Consider the following 19,918-nt stretch of genomic DNA (forward strand, 5'->3'; position numbering starts at 1 on the left):
TTCTCAAGTTCACTTTCTTCCTCCAACTTCCAAGCATTGACAGATGATAAATTGATTTCATGCTTTTTTTTTTCTCCACCTGGTCTTACATAAATATTGTTGTTAATAAACAGGGGTTAATGAATGCAAAATACAGATTTTTTTTCAATATAAAGAAACCAATAAGTTTCAAAAGATGATTTTTTTTAGATCACAAGAATGCAAAAAGAGTATATAGAAAAGAAGAGGAAAAGAAAAAATAGAAGATGACTTAAAAAGCTGACTGATCCAAAAAAGTCTCAGTTTTTCTTCCTTGAGTTTACTTCACTGGATTCACAAATACTTTTGCAAATTTAGTAACACTGAATGTCAGGAATGAAAAGTAAGTTTTCAGTTTTGAACATTTTGATTATATTCCATTGTGGATCATAACCACTGTAATACTTTCTTCTGAAGAGAACTGACGTTTTATTATGAGGAGTGCTTACTGTATGAATATTAAAACAAGACTTCCCGTTCTTCTTTGGAAGTCCTCAGGCCTCAAACTAGAGAAGTCATAATCAGGAAAGGTTTTGTTCACTCTTGTTTATACCAAATTACTGAATGCATTTTTTTGCCTGCAAATTCTGTTTCGCTAATAAAGGAGTGCGGTTTGCTTCTCCCCCCCAGATCACATATCATGTAAATAAGCAAAAATGACCACAGAAATGGCAAGATCCTATAAAGCGATAACACGTCTGCTCGCACAAGTCTGCAGTGTGCCTGCATCCCCACAGATATGCTGTACGCCCCCCGACAAGGAAACTCCCCCAGACACCTCTCTTCGTGTAAACAGCCGCGACTGCAACCACTGAGCTAATCAAGAATGCAAGCACTATATGGGTTTGAGTTTTTTGGTTTTGAGGTGTTTTTTTTTTTTTTTTTTTCCTTTTGCTTCCTCTCAGCAAAAGAGAGTCATGCAGTCATGCAGTGCATGACGTGAGCCCCAAGCCCCCACGGGCCAGGCTCACTCCCACATGCTCTGGGCACCCCCAGTTAGGTGCGTGACTTTTGTTTTGCAAAGCAGAACCTGCTGCTGCAGCTCTGTGAGGGAAAATGCTTTGCACCTGTATTGAGAAAAAATCCCCAAAAACCTGACTCCTGGCTTCTTCTGCTTAGTCCTTCCTTCCTTCTCAGCTGAGCGAAGAAAACCAGTCCTGGCAAGTGACAGTGGCTGCTGGAGAGAGATCAAGTTTTCCTGACACGGACTCACAAACACTTGGAAACATGCAGTGCATATACCCAGAATCTAGCCTAGGAGCTGGCTACATTATTTTTCCCCCCCTCTTCATCAGTTTTTCATCAAACGGGTGCTCACTGGGAACAGTTCCGGAAAAAGACAAAGCTGGTTTATCCCAGTAAAACACAAAGAAAGACAAAAACATACGAGACAAAACAGAAGACAGATTGCTGCTCTCCCACCCCTTTCCCTCCAATGCTATGCTTCACTGTGCAATGTACGTAAAATAGTTATAGCCTACTTTTGTGACAAATTAATTTTGTTTGCTAGGAAATGAAGTATGAAGCCAACCTCTGTAAATCATAACTAACCCCCTTCCCTAAAAAATGAAAAACCAACAACCCACCACCAAGAAAAACCCATCAAACAAAATCCAGAGCAGCCTTTTTAAACTGAGCAAAATGCTCTTAGTTCTCCTCCCCAACAATGGGGATGTCAAGACCAATTAACTACTGCAGTCATCTGGGGTTTTGCTCTGTTTTCTTCCATTGCAAGTGGTCAACCCAGCTCCCACGGCTCATTTCTCTACACGCGGTGTCATAAACAAAGAAGACTAAGACCTCAGAGTTGTTTTCTACCTGAGTATCCTTGATGTCTTCATTACTCAAAGCAAGGAGACAAAAGTTTAGACTGAGAACTAGGTAATAGTTTGAACCAGTTTAATTAAAAAGCAAAATGGTCCACAGGTCTGCATCTACCATGGCTAATAATTTGCTGCAGAGCTATTACTGTGCTGTTTCCATCTGCCAATAACCATTTAATCCTTCTGCCAAAGGCAATCTAAACCTTTATGTATTTCCATATGTATTTTAGGGAAACCATAAAAAATAATTTGGAAACAACAATTTCCAATTTTTGATATACAAAAATTTGAGCTAGAGTAGCACACACAGCCATCAGCATTCCAGCAGTGCTAAGAAACTACTTGACAGCTTCTACTCCAGGCAATGGCTTGAATGCTAAGACCAAAGTTTTGTGCAAATGCAAAATCCTTGTTAGGATCCAAGTACAGAACACAAAGCCACCTACAGATAGCTCCCCTTAAAGTGCCTTCCTCAATAGGGCTGCAACTCTCATTCTCAAGAAAACCCAGGGTTCAGGCACACTGTCAAAACAGAAGTTACATGACAAAAGGGAAAATTTTCCTGTTTGACGATGTAGGTATGGCTGCAAATACTTGAAGGCTGCTTCCCTCTTCCTGCATTCTGCCTCATGACTATCTTAACTGCTAACAACTTTTCAAATAATTTCAGAATTACTGCTGAACAGCTTAATCTCACCAAAGAACCTGAAATTCCAAAAAAGGAAAAGCAGAACAAAGCCTGATATTTCAAATATTCCTTCCCCCTGAAAAGAAGAAAACAAAAACAAAAACAAAAAAATCATGCCTAATCAAAACCCCTCTGAAAGAAATGGGATGACAGCAAGAGTGCAAGCTCATGGTTGATACCCATTTATTTGGATGGGAACGATTAAAAATATCACAGTTAAAATGTTAAAAACAAACAAACAAAAAAGCTTTCCAGTCACTGTAGTGTCAGTGATCATCTCTCCCAAAATAAACTCAACACTTTATTGCAGTGAAATTTTGCTTCTATTATATGAGAAAGCAATGGAAGCAGAATAGTTGGTGCATGTTCTGTACAAATGTAGCTTTAATAATGACAGGTTTTAAGTCTGAAATTCAGTATATCTAATGTTCAAGATATTCACAGTCTAATTTAGGCAGACTTACTGATTTTATTATTTTTCTATTATTTGTTTATTACGAGGTTCCAAATTTTCAGAAGAAACAATTACTTCACTGATGACTGCAAAAGGCCAACATCTAATTTTATGTTTACACAAAGATACCACTATATATTCAAATATTTCAGTTCACACACACACACACCTCCAATCTTTGCAGTTCAGTGAAGTGTAAACAGCGTTGTTATTAAAACACACGTTCTTCATTCACAAGAACAATACTCAGCTAGATTAATAAGCTTTTATTCCTGGGCTCTATTATTCCTCTGCCATTCATTAACATTTCTTCCACCTTGATGGCAATTTAGCTGGCACAGCACCAGAAACACAAGTAGGTCAGCACAAGGTGTTCCTCTGTATAGTTTCACAGGTTATAAACATCCTACCTGAGTTAGCCTTCAGGTAGTGCATTTAAATATTCCTAGTGCCAACTAAAATAATAATGAGAACTCTCCTGGATATTATTGTCCAAGAACTACCCTTGTTTACAGAGGACAGATTCTGTTAAGACTGACAAGGCAATTTTACCAGAGAAGCAGGGAGCCCTCTGCAGCTCTCCTGGCCAAGCTGATGCCTGAGATGATGCCTCGGTGCTGTCTCTGTGGGAAAGCCCCTTGCAATCCTCACCATATCCAACGAGGAAAACGTACATACACATAGACAAAGCTAGACTGAACACTGACAGTCAGACATTACATACTATTAAAAGTAATCATAACAGAGATTTCAGCCAGCCAGGCACGCTTTAATCTCAGGATATGGGAAATAACAATAGAGATGTAAGAATATTTACTTTCCCCCCCCACCCCCGTTTATGAAAAAGATGAGTACAAAACAGTGGTTTCACAGAAAATGATATAAAAAACTTTGGACAGATCTTTTGCTAATGTACTAAGACATATTCAGTATTTACAACTCGTATACATTAAGAATCTGGCCCTGAAGTTAGGGCATAAGAGTCAAGGGTCAAAATTTCACTGTCTAAGAAATGTAACGACTTTTTGCTGACTTTCTCTAATTTGTAAGCCTTGTCTTATACTTTAGGACTTGAGTTGAGTCAAACTCAAAGCAGCAAGCTCCTTTCTAGCTCCATACTCTACTACTACACATCATAACTTACAAGATCAAGTGTCAACACTACAGGCTTAAATCAGAAAAACAGATCACTGGGAGAAAATGTGTTGGATTTATTTTTCTTCCTTTTTTATTTTTAAACATAAAGGCAAATTCTAGCACTCTGCACTGATATGAGCCTTTATATTATGTAAATGAAAATACTTCAAAAGGTATAAATAAATCAATGTTTTCAATTCCTTCCTGATGACTGCACATGCTGTTTTGACTCTGAACATTACATACCCACATTTATGATTATTGGTGTATGGAAAGTGTGTGATATAAGCCACTGAAAAATAATCCCTGCTGTCTGATTGAAAAAAAAAAAAAAGAAAAAAAAAGAAGAAGAAGAAGAAGAATGAATTAAATTAGAAGTTGCTAGAAATAACTCATAGGCAAAAAATAAAACTAAAAGAAAACAATAGCAGTAGCCTAAAGAGACATTTTTTCCTTCAGGAATGAATTCCCATCTGCTTTTAAAGAGCAACATGTTTTTCCATTACTGGAATCACAGCCAAAAACAGGACAATAAAGCAGCAAAGCCACAGGCAAGAGCAGAGGGCAAGTGAAGCTGGCTGACAGAGTATCAGTCGAGGTCCCTCTTTTATACGCCTCTGCTGTAGTGACAGCTGAACAGCCCCCCGCTGTGCTGGCAACACACTTCCCTCGCTATCCTCAGCAAAGAGGAGCTCCTGGCAACTCTGCTGCATAAAAGGTGCCCTGGAAAAGTGAGGGAAAAGGAAAGAGGAGGAGGCAAACGGTGTAGCCAGCAGGCCACGCTCAGCAGCGGCTGTCCCCTGCAGCCTTGGCCTTTTCGGTGAAATTACCACATTTAGCAGTAGCTCCCTAAAAGCTCATCACAAGTGAGCAGCTCCGCCGACTGAGGATTGCTTACCCCGTGCACCACAGGTGCCCGTGTTGCAGGCTCTCCCTCCAGACGGGCGTGCAACACAAATCAACCCTTCAAAGGCACGGCAAGCATAAATGCAAATCCAAGTACCTGTGTGCAGAATCTGGGCAGACAACACCATTAAAATAGTTAACTAAGACTGAAATTAGCTCTAAAGGTCCCTGCACCCCAAGGGGTTCAGCAATTACAGAATCCAAACTTTCAGCTCTTTGGACTCAAATCCCAGGTTTGAGAAGCAGGCTAAATTTTATACCTAAATGTTGCTCGGTGCACACTCAGGGGCTCATTCAAATTCCCTCTGGCATTTTCCCCAAGTTCCTCTAAGGATGGCTGTTCTTTGAGCTGTTTAGGAAGCAGTGTCGACGGTATCCTCCTGAGCTGTTAATGGGTCTGACCTTTTCAGAAACGCTAATGTCCCTTCAGCCAGATGCATTAAATCTCCTCTGCTTGATTAAACTATTAGCAAATCATTATCTCACTGAAGGATAAAATGTTCTTTCCCAGATGAGCAAGCCATGCATAAATTTCAGTGCAAACACTCTTCTGTATACCAAGCCCTACATTTTACATAAACATGCCAATTTGCGACCCGGTTTTATAGATCCATGTGATGAAAGCATACAGGAGGAACACAGATCTTTTTTGGGTCTCGGCTGAGACAAGACGTGATGAAAATCAGCCCGCTTAGGGCGAACAACCCCCAGCCCCATCTCTGCAAAACGCGGGAACGGAACCAGATCTTTCTGCAGCGGCTACAGAGGAGAACGGGGAGATGCGGCGCAATGCCACGACACCCTTGTGCTGATGAGTGATTACCCAGGCACTCACACTGCCCTCGATCCCAGTCTGTCCAAGCACATTCTGCACGTACGAGGTTCTTGCGAGACCGGCAGTAAGCAAAATCCCATGGGAAGTCCCGTGTAGTTAGTTATTTCCTTTCAAGTGATTCATCTCGTTTATACCAAACACTGACACTCGGAAAACATTTTGAATGCCAGGTATTTCCTCACCTTCCAGCCACCTGTGCCAAACACATCCTTGGTGCTGATAAACGTGTGTAGGAAGGTGGTGATCCCTGATTACCCACATTGGATGAAGGCTGAGTCTCTTTTCCACACCCACCCACACAAAAATGTTCACTTTTCAATGAGTGATATAAATTAATAGATCCTATGCATCAATCCAAGAGAAGCTTCAGAGGTTCATCTGAGGCCTTAATCTTGCTGCATTTCAATTTGATGGTGTCCTTCATTTTGAAAATTGCATTTCAGGATAATACTGTACCCTGGTGTGAGGATAAGCAGGACTCCTTCAGATGGCAAGGCCATCCAGAAGTGTCCAGCAAGAGTCACTTCAGCCACAGATGCTTTAACTACCAAAGTATATTTTCAAATCACACATTTCTGATGATACAAGATTTTTTTTTAAATTTTTTTTTTGTGTGTGTGTATATATATGTATCTTAGAAGGTCAAAATTTGAGGATCCAGTCCCAAGCTTGACATCTTAAGCACTTTCAACACCTGTTGAAGTCTATGGAAATTGAACATGCTCTGCATCTAGCATAATTAAGCATAAAAGGAACAAACATCCTCGTGCTTAAAAATGAAAACCATGAGCTTTAGCTAGGATATGATTTCCAGAGTCACAGAACCTTTACTCTTGCCTTTTTTTTTCCCCTGAAGTCTGTCTTTGTAGGCTGCTATATAGGACTAGATCCATTGCCCTTAAAAAATGTTAACTAGAAAGCTTTTCCCTTAGGTTTGGAAGATCTTTTCCTTCATGGCAAGCTAGATATAAAGAAGATAACACATCGTAATTTGCCGGATGTCTTGTTTTCCCTATATCTAAGCCCTCCCTCACCTTTATTTAAGATGCACTTTAGGAAAGAGAGACTGTTTTCTTCCCGATCTCGTAAAACCTTGTTTACCATCCCACACACCTATAATGGAATACATCCTCACTTCTTTTGTAGTTGGTGGCTTCCTGTGTGAGAAAGAGAGGAGCTTTGGAAGGTTTTCGTTGGTTTGGGTGTTTGGTTTCTTTTAAACTTATAGTTTAAATATGTCAGTATCTGGTAAACAAGTACATGTATGTTTTAAAATAAATATTTTAATAGTCAAAGGCTTCAGCTGATTAGAGCTAGTGTGCTGCTGCAAAGATACTTTTTTGGCATCAAACGCGCACTCATTTGAGCCAGAGCAAACGTTCGTTAGCTTTTTTTTTTCCTCTCTGTGTTCCCATTGAGAGTTATTGCAAAGTGAGAAAGATATTTTTTACATTAACTATTCTACTTCGACTAAGAACCAGTGAAAGATTTACAGGTTCCCAGGTTCCCGCTTTACTATTGTTTCCTGTAAGCATGGAAACAGATAATACTATAGAAACAATGTCAGCCTCTGCTTTCACCATGACCTGCTTTCCACCAATTTAAAAACAGTCAGCCCCATTAGCTTATTTTTACAACCACACTTGTCTTAATAATACTACAATGATATCCAGAATATTTAATGTTTTATTATTTCTAACCAACTTTAAACTCAAAACAACTCAACACTTGGTTTCAGTTTCTACCTAAAACCTCCCTCTCTGTACTGCCTTCTCTCCCGTAACAAAAACATAATCTGACAGGGGCCGACAAAATAAAAGAAGGTCCCTCACTCTACTGGGTTTATTTTCCTTTTTATTTACCATCTACTTACTGGAATAAAATATTTCTACAGTGGTGAAACAGAGTCTTACTCCCTTGCTCATCCCTTTTCACAAAGTAAACTCCAAGGATTCGAGGTAAGGAATACCCCTTCCATTTCATTTGTAATTATATCTTTTTTTTTTTTTCTTCACAACACAAATCTAATAAAGACATCAGTCTTTGCATATATAAAGGTTGGTGTCCTTCTTCTAGGCCAAAACATGTTCCAACTTTAACCTTTTTTCTAACCATTTTAAAAAATCTGAGATAATGTATAATTTAAAAATCACATGACAAGCAATTTCCTATCAGATTCTGTCCACGTGATTGTGTTCTTTTTTACACAAGAAGTGCTTTAGAATCACAGAATCATTTATGTTGGAAAAGACCCCTGAGATCAAGTTCAGCCACCACCTGACACTACCAAAAGTCCACCACTAAACCACATCCCTAAGCACAATGTCCACACAGCTCTTAAATACCTCCAGGGATGGGGACTCCACCACCTCTGGGCTGCCCGTTCCAATGCCTGACCACCCTCTCTGTGAAGAAATTCTTCCTGATATCCAATCTAAACCTCCCCTGGTGCAACATGAGGCTGTTGCCTCACGTCCTATCACTTGTCACCTGAGAAAAGAGACTGATGCATACCTCACGGCAACCTCCCTTCATGTAGTCCTAGAGAGCGATGAGGCTCCCCTCAGCCTCCTTTTCTCCAGACTAACACCCCCAGTTCCCTCAGCCACTCCTCATATGCCTCTGAGACATACTGAGACTATTGGCATTTTCTATTGTAACAGAGAGCAGCCAATAAGCATGAAAAACCTAAACTGATCCCCAAATGAACAAGCTAGAGCCCCTTAGTTTTTGGAAGGCCCATCTTGTGGAATGCAAGCTAGCTGTAGTGACATCATGACAGGAAACTAATGAGACCCAAACAACTCACTTTACTTGCACTTCGTTTCTAAATGCTCCTGTGCTTGTATCTTTAATCATACTTTACAGAAACATGATAAGAAATGAACCAGATAAAACTCCTCAACGTGAATTATAGGAGTGAAAATGCTCTAGATCATTTAGCTATCATCTGACTGAACAATCCCTGGATGAAGACATCTCAAAACTATTAAAAATAACCTTCAGTTATATAATGGTGCAATTTTGCTCAAAATAAAATGCAGAAACACTAGAATTAATCTTATTAAAGTTTTGAGGCAGCGAGACATTTGCTGCTTTAACCATTTTCATTACTCTCAAGGACTAGAGATTTCTCCTCCATGCCTATCAGAGCTCCTTGCTAATGCCACTGCGTCAGGAGAGGAGAATGAAGCCGATGGCACGGCACAGCACAGCCTCTAGCTGAACCGTACCAGGCGGCAGATGCCTGGGCATGGCCTTCAGTGGAAATTTCCTAGAAAAAAAAAACAGGGGCAAGACCAGCTCTGACTGTTCCACCACCACACCGGAGAAACCCACTGGCCAGCATGTGAGAGATAACAGGCTGTACGGTTACTGCAGATCCGTCTGTACAGCAAACAGACCTACCCTGTGCAAGGCTCCGGTTGCGCTAACAAGAGGTTGAGGCGGTCCTGGGAAAAGGCAGATGCCTTCAGGGCAGGGATGCAGCCAAAGAAGTTGCCAGAGTGAGTGGATGGCATGCTTCTTGGTGTCAATATCAGCTCCAAGGCCAAACCTTGCTATTCAGAAACTTCTGAAAGCTATTTCTCACTGTCCTGATTTACAGATTTCAGGTATCCATGAAGACGAGCCTCAAGCACCACTGCAAAGCAGAGCTATAGAGATGCCAGCATGCATTTCAGAAGGGCCTGGAAACAAAGATCAAGTGCAAATCCAAATATTTCTTGAAAGCTGAAGCTTTGTTTGACCTATCCGATTGGTATAATAAAAGCTAACTGTACAGATGTTGCTCCCCTAATACACTTTTTTTTTTTTAAAACATTAGACTTCACCTGCACTTGAGAGAAGGGAATTCTAATTCACCCTCATAAATTATCTTCCATCTTCTCTCAAATGAAACAGTGGGAAGTAAACACCCTATTTTGCTATCTCGATATATCTTTAACGTACTCATTAAGATAAACATACATCCAGCAGGTGAATAGAGATAACTGGTCATAAGTGATGACAGGCAAAAATATACACATATCTGATCTGAAAAATTGCCAAGTTGGAAGCCAGATGCGTACTAAACTATCCGCTTTACTTGCAGTTTATTCAGCTCATGGTAGGAGGATTCAACATATCTTTACGTGAAACTCCCTATTTATACAGCATCTTCTAGTCACAAAACTAAGCATTTTCCATTCCTTTTCCAAACAAAGGGTATAACAGTGGAATGGGAACTTGCCATTCAACAGCGGAAACTATTTCTAAAGCTGGGAAGCTGGAGACACTAGGAAGAAAAGGCTTTAATGAAACTGGCCACTGTGCGTGCCAACTGTCAAGACGTTTTATATATTCTTCCAAGGAACACTGACTGAGGCTTTTTCTGTGTTTACTCTTTACATCCCAATTATTATAACTCTTTGAATGATGCCAAAGAACAAAATTCATGAGAAATGCCATATTAGAAACAGGCAGGCTTTTTTCCCCTGCAACTAGTCTGTACTTGTACTCAATGACCCATTAACTTATTTTTGGTTCTGTAGAAAGCCAGCACCAAGACATTTGCGACTCATTATCTAAGCTAAGCACAGGAATTCACCACTAGAGCCTCAGCTGACCCAGATCCAAAGGAAATCCCCATATGCTTGGAATTTCTGAAATACAAGCATTACAGTTGTTGCCTGGTAAGAAAACAATTTCCATACACAACAGAGGATATGTTTACGTTTATGTTTTCGGAGGCTTATAACTTGGCCAGAAGCAGACAAATTTTCCCAGGGCAGCAAAACTCTTATCACTGACATCGGGGTAAAAACCTAGTAATGGTTCAAGTCACTACTCTTCAGCACATAGGCGGTATAGCTGCAACAGTTCCCTAGACCAACTTTTAAGCCTGCAATAAGAAGTTGATTACTGCCTTCTTTTTTTTCATTATAAGATCCCACATTCTGTTGCAAATAGAAGTCCTACACAAAAAAGTTTTGCTCACTGCTTTGCCTTTGAAGTCCTACACAGAACAGCTTTGCTCACTGCGTTGCCCCCATTCATTTGTCCCCAGAGCACAGTTTGTCCTGTGCTGCGGAGGAGGAAGGCTGTAGTGGATTTGACTTGGGTCCCTGCCCTTACACAGCTTCCTGGAACAAGCCTGGAGGCTTGTCTGGACACCACAGCTGCACATGGCAAGGTCTGACCCCATTCCTTTGACTTGGAGAAGTACTCACAGCAGTGTCCTCACCAGCCAGAGGTTACTTGTGGGCAGTGCTGCATCGTAAAACATACCAGCATTTACGTGGTAGCTAAACGAGCAACGTTTTCCCTGGAAGACATACAGCATATCCAACGGCCAGTCGCTTGAGATGGGCCATCAGTATCACAGGAGTCACACGAACGCTTCAGAGTCACCCTCTCTTTTGAACCAAGCCGAAGATTTAGCTTTGCCCTTGTAAACAGCATACAGAAAGATGGAGGAAGCTAAGGAAAGCAAATCACATTTTCCACTCTGCTATGGAAAAAGTAAAAGGTGACTATGTAATTAGAGATGGTACGATAATGCATTCACTAGGACTGGCTACAGTAAGGTGGAAACTTTAACTCTGGTATTTCATACCTTTTAAGAGGTCGAATTGGCAACCTTAATGACATTTTCTGAATTTTGAAGTAATACAATTACTTTCAATTAATCAAAATGAAGAAAACATGAAATATTCTTTCATGAGGCACTGCCATGAATAATACTCAGGGACCACTGTGCTGACCACTAACTATAATTACCAGGCAGCAGCATCTGAAGAAGTTTCTCCCCCTACCCAGGACAGGACATCATAGCCTGACAGCCATTGTCAGAAGCTGACAGCAATGAGCTATAACAGTAAGTGCTGCTGTGAGCTCTTGATTATATGGAACAGGAAAATATGAGCCTCAAAGTGACTGGTGACTCCTTTGCAATTCCCTTATGCTGTCTGAGAATTGTCTCTCCTTCCTCAATCTGAGTCTGTTTGCCACAATCCTAAATCATAGAATGCAACAGGGTCCCTCCCTGGGGATGTAGGCAGGCCCAGTTGAACTGTGTGGACATCTGGGAACACTTGCCCCCATCTCCTTGCACTCAGCCTGGCACCACACCCTTAATAGAGCCACCCATGACCTTACTATGGCTCACACTTTCCCTGGCAGCAGTACTCTGATGGAGATCTTGAAAGAAAAAAACAAAAACAAACAGATTGTAGTCTGGTTTCTGAGCAGAAACACAGAAATCACAGTGTACTCTGTCAAAGTCTTTCTTATAATTCTCCCCACCACTTAGAGTAGACTCAAGGAATGATACCTGGATGATGCTCTATTTCAATTTTAAAAACACCATTTTGTGCATTGACTCTGTGGCCATGACCATACAGAAAGTTTTACCTCTGCTCCTGAATATTTGTGTGTGTGCTGAATGAGCTCCACCAAGCAGACTTCCTCACTGACTGGCATAGACCGAAACTGAAGTCTGAAGATCTCCTCGCGAGTGGCTGCATCTGGCAATGGCACATAGATAATTCTATCTATTCTTCCTGGTCTTAGCAAGGCCTGCAATGAAAATGTCACAGGAAAAGTTATAACAAATGACACATCACATCAATAAAGTAAAAAACCATAAGTCAATTAAAAACAATAACAAAAAACCCCAAACAAATAACCAACAATTTCAGCAGAAGCAAAGAACTGCACAAGAACAATCAAGCTTATGTGCACAAGGGGTTGTTCTCTTATGCAAAAATGAATCAGTCACTGAAAAGACAGTAATGCCATTCAGCTTGTGAAATATCAGTTTATGGAAAAAAGGCATCATAAAGGAACTATAGTCATTTTCCTAAAATAATAATTTTAGGCTTGTTACAAGGTGTGCTGGAATGTTAGGACTTGGCAAAAGGACAGGTGGCAATGGACATATCCCAAGTGCAGATCTTCAATCAAGACAACAAGCAGAGGAAAAAGAAATTGAAGTTAAGCTTATATTCTGTATTCATGTTGATTTATCCCACATTATTAGTGCTGTATACAGAAGAGCAGATTACTCTGTTAGGCTTTCACGCACAGTAAGGTAATGATAGACAGAGGCCAGAGATGTTTCAAAAAGGGAAAGAAAAAAAAGAAAAAAAAACCACCACAGACATGCAAAAGCACTGTAGTTTAACACCTTTTAGCATCAGCTTTGGACTGTCAGAAGAACCTTTCTCCTGTGCCACAAGAGAGTTGAAAATTCAACAAATTAATAGTTACAAGGTAAAGCCCCAACTTTGCAGCCTCATATGTGTATATGGGACAACGACCACAAAGGGCAGCTTTAAAGGTTCAGACTGGTCTGGAGGAAAAATCTCTTCTCTAGAGGTGAAGTGTGGCCTTGGGGCAGGTCACTGGGGAGGCTGCAGAAACTCTGTCCTTGAGGTTTTTGAGGCTTGGCTAGACGAAGCCATGCCCTCCCTGGCCTGTGTTGGTCCCGTGCTGGGTGAGTGGGGGGGCTGCAAGGCCTCTGGAAGCCCCCTTCAACCAACCTGTCTGTGATTCCATGGTTTCTGGACTGGCTCAAAAAGTAAACGCTATCTATATATAAAACAATTATATCTGATATGTAGGAGAAGCCAAGCTCTTAGATTTATGAGATGAGAGGAAGCTCTGTCCCTGTATTTCTAAAAATCAAGATTTTTAAAAAAACTGTCTACAGTAAAATAAAATAAAAAAAATCCTCCCAGCCTATCCTACTTGACATTTGAGAAAAAAATGTGCATTGCAAATGTGCATAAATAGTATTTAAAAAGTATTTTTAAAAACTAAACAATGTTTATAAGATTCAGCATGTAACCTAAATTGTTTTTATGTTATGGTTCTCCCTTGGGCAGAGTAGTTTGAGTTCCAGATGACTAGAGATATTGCATGGCTGTCCTGGGCTGTCAGCCAATAAGTCTTTTCCCAGCCTGATCATGTCAGTGAAAGTCATGCTGAAAAAATAGTAGGAAAGAGCTTTCCTTCCTGCACAGCATTGATCAAGTTAACACCCTTCCTAGAGTTTCTTTAAAAAGACTGTTGTGGTGCTTCAGAGTGGAAAAATGTATCCTGAATGTTAAGAGATGTCTTGTTATTTTTAAAACAGAACGTGAAAACGTTCAGCAGAAAGTGCACAGCTCTGTTTCATTGAGCTACGCAGGAACAGAGCAAGGCTCCACAGGGAAGACTAAAGGCCCATATCTAGCCCAGTACCCCATCTCTGGCAATGGCCAATGCTGGATCCCTTCAAAAAAAAAGAGTGAGAAGCCAGCCATCCACCCGTATTTCCTAATCAGACGGTGCTACTTGCCACAGCACTCTTGGTATAGCCACTGAAGAACTCGACACACTAATGATAGCTCAACCAGTGTGTAATTTGGTGTCTAAGCCATGCATTTATCGGGATGTTGCCATTTTTTGCCAACACACTTGAAAGAGAAATTTACATGTTTCAAGACTAGGCTTGGAGGGAGCGGAATTATACTGCAATTGCATTCTGCATGCTCTTAAGGAAATGCCCATAGCAAATTCTGTTATTTAGAAGAAACATGAAATGCTCACAAGAATACAGTGGTACACCTCTTTTAAGTCAAAGCAGGTTTAATCAGGAAGCCTAGATAATTAGAACATTTTCTAGAGACAGCTTAGCTCACACTAATGAATGACCAAGGCTGCACAAGTGGGACAGAGAAGTGTTTGATGGAAAGAAAGTCTGATCATCTGGGACCGAGAGCTGGAGCTAGCAGCTTTCTGCTGAGATACAGTCTCTTAACAGGATGCAGCACCCGATCTTACAAAGCACAATTACAGATGTCAAAAAATGAGTATTTTTTTTTCCTCAGTTATTTAAAATTGGGTTTCTTCCAGTTTGTCCCAAATGCTTTGTGTTTTCTATATACGGTCTTAGCTGGAGGCCCGAGTTTAAAACATGCTATCATTACTTTTTGTTACAGTCAGGCCTAGGGACCTTATCCAAGACAGCCAGATGTGCTGGGAACCCTACAAAAAAAGCACAAGTCAGCCTCTGTAGCACTTCCTGCTTAAATAGACATAGACAAAAAGGAGAGGAGAGAAAACATTCGCTAACCTGACTTGAGAGAAGAATCAAATTTCCTCTTACTTCCAAACAGAAAAACAGATTCTGCCGAGAACTGGTCTCTACCAGCCCTCATGACAGGACAGGCAGATGGGGAAACGTGGAAGACCCTGGGCACTGCCCAACTGCTTCTTGCTTCGCTGTTGCATTGCTTTTCCCTTGGGCAAGCTCCAAAGGAGCTAAGAGCAGAGGGAGAGGCCACAGGTGGGCTGCAGAGCTGGTGTGCTGCCCGCTGGTCTGAAAGCACACAGAGCAATGACAAGCCGAGGCCATTCTTGTTTGCAGGCCATCATCTCATCCTCTTGGGCTAGATGTTGAGGCCTTTGGTCTCTGTGTACTGCTCACAGACTTATTTTTCTTTTTTGGCCTAAATAACTCAGAAATCAGAACTGAGCTGCACATAGAGGTTGGCACTAAGGGAATAAGATCTTTCTTGATGTTTTTGCACACTGTTAAAGTTTCTCCTGGAGGAAAATGAGCTCTTTCTAGGTTGCTTAGCGAAGCCTATTGTAGGATTTGGTGCAGACATCTGCAGTACCTTTAATACTGAGGCCTTTATGGATGGTGGCACCTTCTTCCTCAGCGCCACTTTATCTGCAAAAATAAAGAAGGTGTTTGGAGGTGGCTGCTCCAAGTGCTATGACTGACAGGCCGTTCAGGAAGACAGACTTTCCATCTTGCACCTTGCTCATTGGAAACAGCACGGGGAGCAATGAGCACACCCAGGTCACCTCAGGACCGCCCCACAGCCCTCAGGGCGCAGCAGGCACGGTGGCATGGGGACCCACCACTGACCATAGGCTGGAGGTGAAGCCACCTGGAATTGACCTTCGCTGCTGAGCTGGAGGAGGAGAAATTTGGTAAGATAAGGTGGCAGCAGCAGCAGCAGGAGCGAGGCTTGGCTGTCTGTGCAAGAGGAGAGGAGAGGCGAGGAGAGGAGAGGCAGCTGGGGGAGGGTGAAGAGTTGAAGCGGGGCTGCAGGTTCGGGCAGATATGAGCTGCTGGGAGTACAAAATTAACTGCTTGCGGCTGGGAGATGCAAAACTGATTTGAGGCTAGGAGCACACAGAAGGTGGGAAGTTGATGGGGCCAAAATTAATTGATGTGTGTGCAGAGCTACATAATTCACTGATGTTGAGATGTGAGGGTTGCATAATTTATGTAGGCCAGGAAAGGGCACAAAATTAAGTAGTTGGGGTTTTGGTAGAAACCAGAACGCTTCATACCATTAAGCAATTCTTTTGCAAGTTTATGTAATTTTTTTGTTGTTACCACAACAGTTATGAAAGGGGTCTGAGTGCCCACACATGGAAAGATTACTAGTAGTAAACATACACAATATTCTTCAGGGGAGCAACAGGGTTCAGGAAAGTGAGATAACCATCACGTAATACGTGGTATCATCAATAGTAAAAACACACTTTAATTAAGAAGAAAATACTGCCCTTTCAAAAAGAAATGATTAAATTCTTTAGTAATTAAAAGAGAGCATTACTTCCAAATACAGCATTGGAAAAGATAGCCGATTCAAAAATGTGTATTTTGTGCGCAATTATGAAGTTAATTATTTCAGGAAAGAAAACTTAAATATGTAAAGCCAAGGAAATATTTGTGGTTCCTGGTAAGAATGGACTAGAATTAACTTCAGAGCTTTGCTAATTTTTTTCTTCTTTTCCTTTTCCTCTTTTTTTTTTTTTTTTCCACACATAGTTAGTTTTTTCAAAGAACACTTACCCATTTCAAGAACTACATTGTCAAACAATGCAGAATTGTAACACTGACAGAAACATGCACAGATGATGAGCTCTGTCTGGGATGGACAAAAACGCTTTCCTACTGCCATACCTCTTCAGCCACGTCTACACTCACCAAAATTTTCTTGATTGGATCTTATAACAAAACTACATGGATTAAATATAATTACAAAAACATAGCAAACTGACAATTTTCAATAGCAAAACGTAACTTGCATAGCAAAGCATATGCTGCAGAGGAAACTGCAGACTGAGGTGTGTAAGACAGCAAGTAGGTTCAGCAGGTAACGGAAGTTCACCTGGAAAATTAATGTTACTGCGTGTTGTTCTCTGCTGCAATCAATCTCCACAAGTAGGAACAGATTTTTATATTAAATTTAAGGCTTTTCCTTTCAAGTACACGCTTTTCTTTTTTTTTTTTTTTTTTTTTTTAAAATACAGGACCTACAAAATGCAACTAAAAATTTAATCCTGCCCTTACAGTCCATTGGGATTAGACTACAGATGAAAATGAGAAAACTGGAAATAACAGAGCAATCTGTTTCTTTTGTAACTAAATCCTTCCAACTTGAATTAACAATTGCTATTTATGAACCCTGGTTGTGGTCCCTATTTACACAAACTCCTGATTATGAGAGGTACTTTATAACTTGTAATCTAATTTAGTAATGCAAATCTTTTGTTGACTTTCATCATTACACTACTTGAACATATGTAAAGCATTTAGAAGTAAGTTCCTGTAGCCTGCACAAGCCATAACTGTTTGTGAGATCCTTTCAGTGTTCCTGCCCACATGTTAGGACAGATGTATTGCAAGTGGGGAGAGTATTGGGACAGGAGAGACTCTAAGGAAGTGAATTTGTTAATAACGATGAAAGGGCCTTCCTGCACCATCATATTCATCTCTTGCAGGATTGGAGTCAGCTCCCATGATGGTGTTTCTCCTACCGTTTCAAAGCTCACCTCCGTTCCTAATATTTTCATTCTTACTCTGTGCCAGGGCAGGTCAAGATCCCAGTGCAACAAGCCAGGAAGCGCTTAGCACTTTAGGATCATCAAAAGTTTCAGGTAAGGGAAGCTCATCCATGCTGTTCATTAGACATGCTGCTGGAATCTCTTTGCAACTATGGATTAACTAAGCAAGATTAGAAAGTGCTGAGGGGAAAAGACAGGCAAGCAAAAATGTTTGAGTATCACTATTAAAAACTATAGCCCACTGGAGAGCCAAATTTTATTGTTCTACAAGGTTTTTCTTCCCGCTCCATCTAGCACAAGCTTCTTCAGGAAGCAACCCTGAGCTCGTCTGTTTCAGGTGACACACTTATGTGCTGTGTCACAAGGATGGAGTCTTGTAATTACAGGCTCCTGAGTCAAGCGATACTGCTTTTTTCTTGCCAAGTGCCCCTTTCCCCACACTATTCCTCCTCCCCACTTTCCTCCTTCTGTGCCAAAGGCTGTCACCACCTTCAGCACATGCCAACATCTCTAACCAGTTCCCCTCTTTGATGACTTGTTTGTTGGTCACCACCCTTGTACTTCTCCCAAGACTTGTGCAGATTATTCTCTGTTCTCGTTACACAACATCTACAATTGCACTTGGGGTGGAGTAGTTTGTGTCTTTACCTTACAGTATATCCACTATTTTAAAAACTTCATTTGCGAACAGATTTTTATTGGATATTACTGAAGACTAACTCCTGCAAAATGCTGCATTTTCCTATTATCAGTCCCTATACAAAGACTTCACCTTCTGCATAGATTTCTAAAAATCAGGCTATACAACCCTTCTGTCATGTCAGTCTTGCTCAAGACCTGGAGCATTGTGCAAGTTGACAAGAAAAGACATGATATGTTTGACAGCAGGTGTTCAGGAAGAATGTGCACTATCAAGTGGCAGTGAGCACAGCATGAACATTTTACTCAGGCATAAACCATAAGTACTAATTAAAGGCAGAGAACAAATATACAGTTTGATATGCCGACAAATAGTAAGACAACTCGGATGATATAAACTGTTTCCCTGTTCGAGTCAAAACCCAGATGAAGCGATACAGGGAGTTAACCATCTGAAAAATAAGTATGTAACCTGTCCTTGACTGTTAAGCAAATGCCCCTGCTTGCGTAGGATTCATCTACTTGCTTTTCTTATCCTCCAGGTGTAAAACCAGTAGTTTATCTTTTTACTTCAACCACTGATTTTTACCCGTTTGCAGTTCATGTCATCAGCAGAGGGAACCTTCTCCATGTAATTCACAGCATACTCTGAAATTGCTCCCTTTGCTAGCTACCGACAGGAAGCAACACCTTCAGCTGTCATTACAGATTGTTCCCTTAACTTGTTACAGCAAAACTGAGCTTACCCTACAGTTCTAGTAAGCAGAAAAATTAAAAATTCATCTTTTCCTACGAAACGAAACTTGGCGAAAGAACTTCAACTCAACAGAAAACACTGGTGTCCCTTGTTTGAATGACATACCTGGCTTCTGCAACTTATCCAGCAAATCAGCCATTCCCACTAACGGTGGTGAGTTGAAACAGATAAGTGTGTTACTTAAATGACTAGGTTTTAATAGGCATTGCTAAAAGTGAAAGCATTTTGAGCCTACACATGGCCAAAGCATTCAGAGCTGCTTGAGATTTGGAGCTATCTTCTCTCCCCCACACCTGCTGTCAGGCACAGACGAGGTCCCGCTGCAGGCTGGGTCCCCGAGCACCGCAGCCATGCTCCCACCAGGCAGCCAACCCAAACGCCCTGGCACCCAGCGATGCTGCCAGGAGCCTGCTGTCTGCTCTGCAGCCCTCACCTGGCTGTCAAACACTGGGGTTTCGGGCTGCTCCAGGTGCGAAGTAGCTGTGCCTCTGCCCTTGGGGATATGGCACCAGGCGCGCAGCGCCGGGGATTATTCAGCTGCCTTATCTTGCCTATACAGCTCGGGGAAGAGGCTCCTGCGCCCTCCTGCCGCCTCCTGAGCTCATCTCCCACAGCCCCTCCTGTGCAAGGGGGACGGGTGGCAGGGCTAAGGCCTCTCCGCCATCTATCCAAACTGCTTGCTGATAATGAAAACAGCAGAAAAACTGTGCAAAAGCAAACAAACAAAGAAAACCACCCACCAGCCTTGCATTTCCATGCCTGCACAAAGTTGGACGCACCAAAATATCCCAATCTTTTTTGATCAGAGTAACAACATCATCCC

The 19,918-nt window shown here is 41.4% G+C and overlaps 1 protein-coding gene across 2 annotated transcripts in view; it reads right to left on the reverse strand.

The window, feature by feature from the left end:
* The window catches only part of SPATA5 (spermatogenesis associated 5), a 189,810-nt gene that overhangs the window by 24,154 nt on the left and 145,738 nt on the right, over positions 1 to 19,918 (reverse strand). The window contains exon 15 of one of the 2 annotated variants that reach the window (XM_040556385.1): positions 12,255 to 12,419. In XM_040556385.1, the coding sequence (XP_040412319.1) occupies positions 12,255 to 12,419 (165 nt within the window). Of the gene's footprint in view, positions 1 to 12,254; positions 12,420 to 19,918 lie in introns of those variants that run through there. The other variant, XM_040556387.1, reaches the window with a different exon arrangement.

This window comes from Cygnus olor, chromosome 4 (assembly GCF_009769625.2).
Source record: "Cygnus olor isolate bCygOlo1 chromosome 4, bCygOlo1.pri.v2, whole genome shotgun sequence".
NCBI classification, from domain to species: Eukaryota; Metazoa; Chordata; class Aves; order Anseriformes; family Anatidae; genus Cygnus; species Cygnus olor.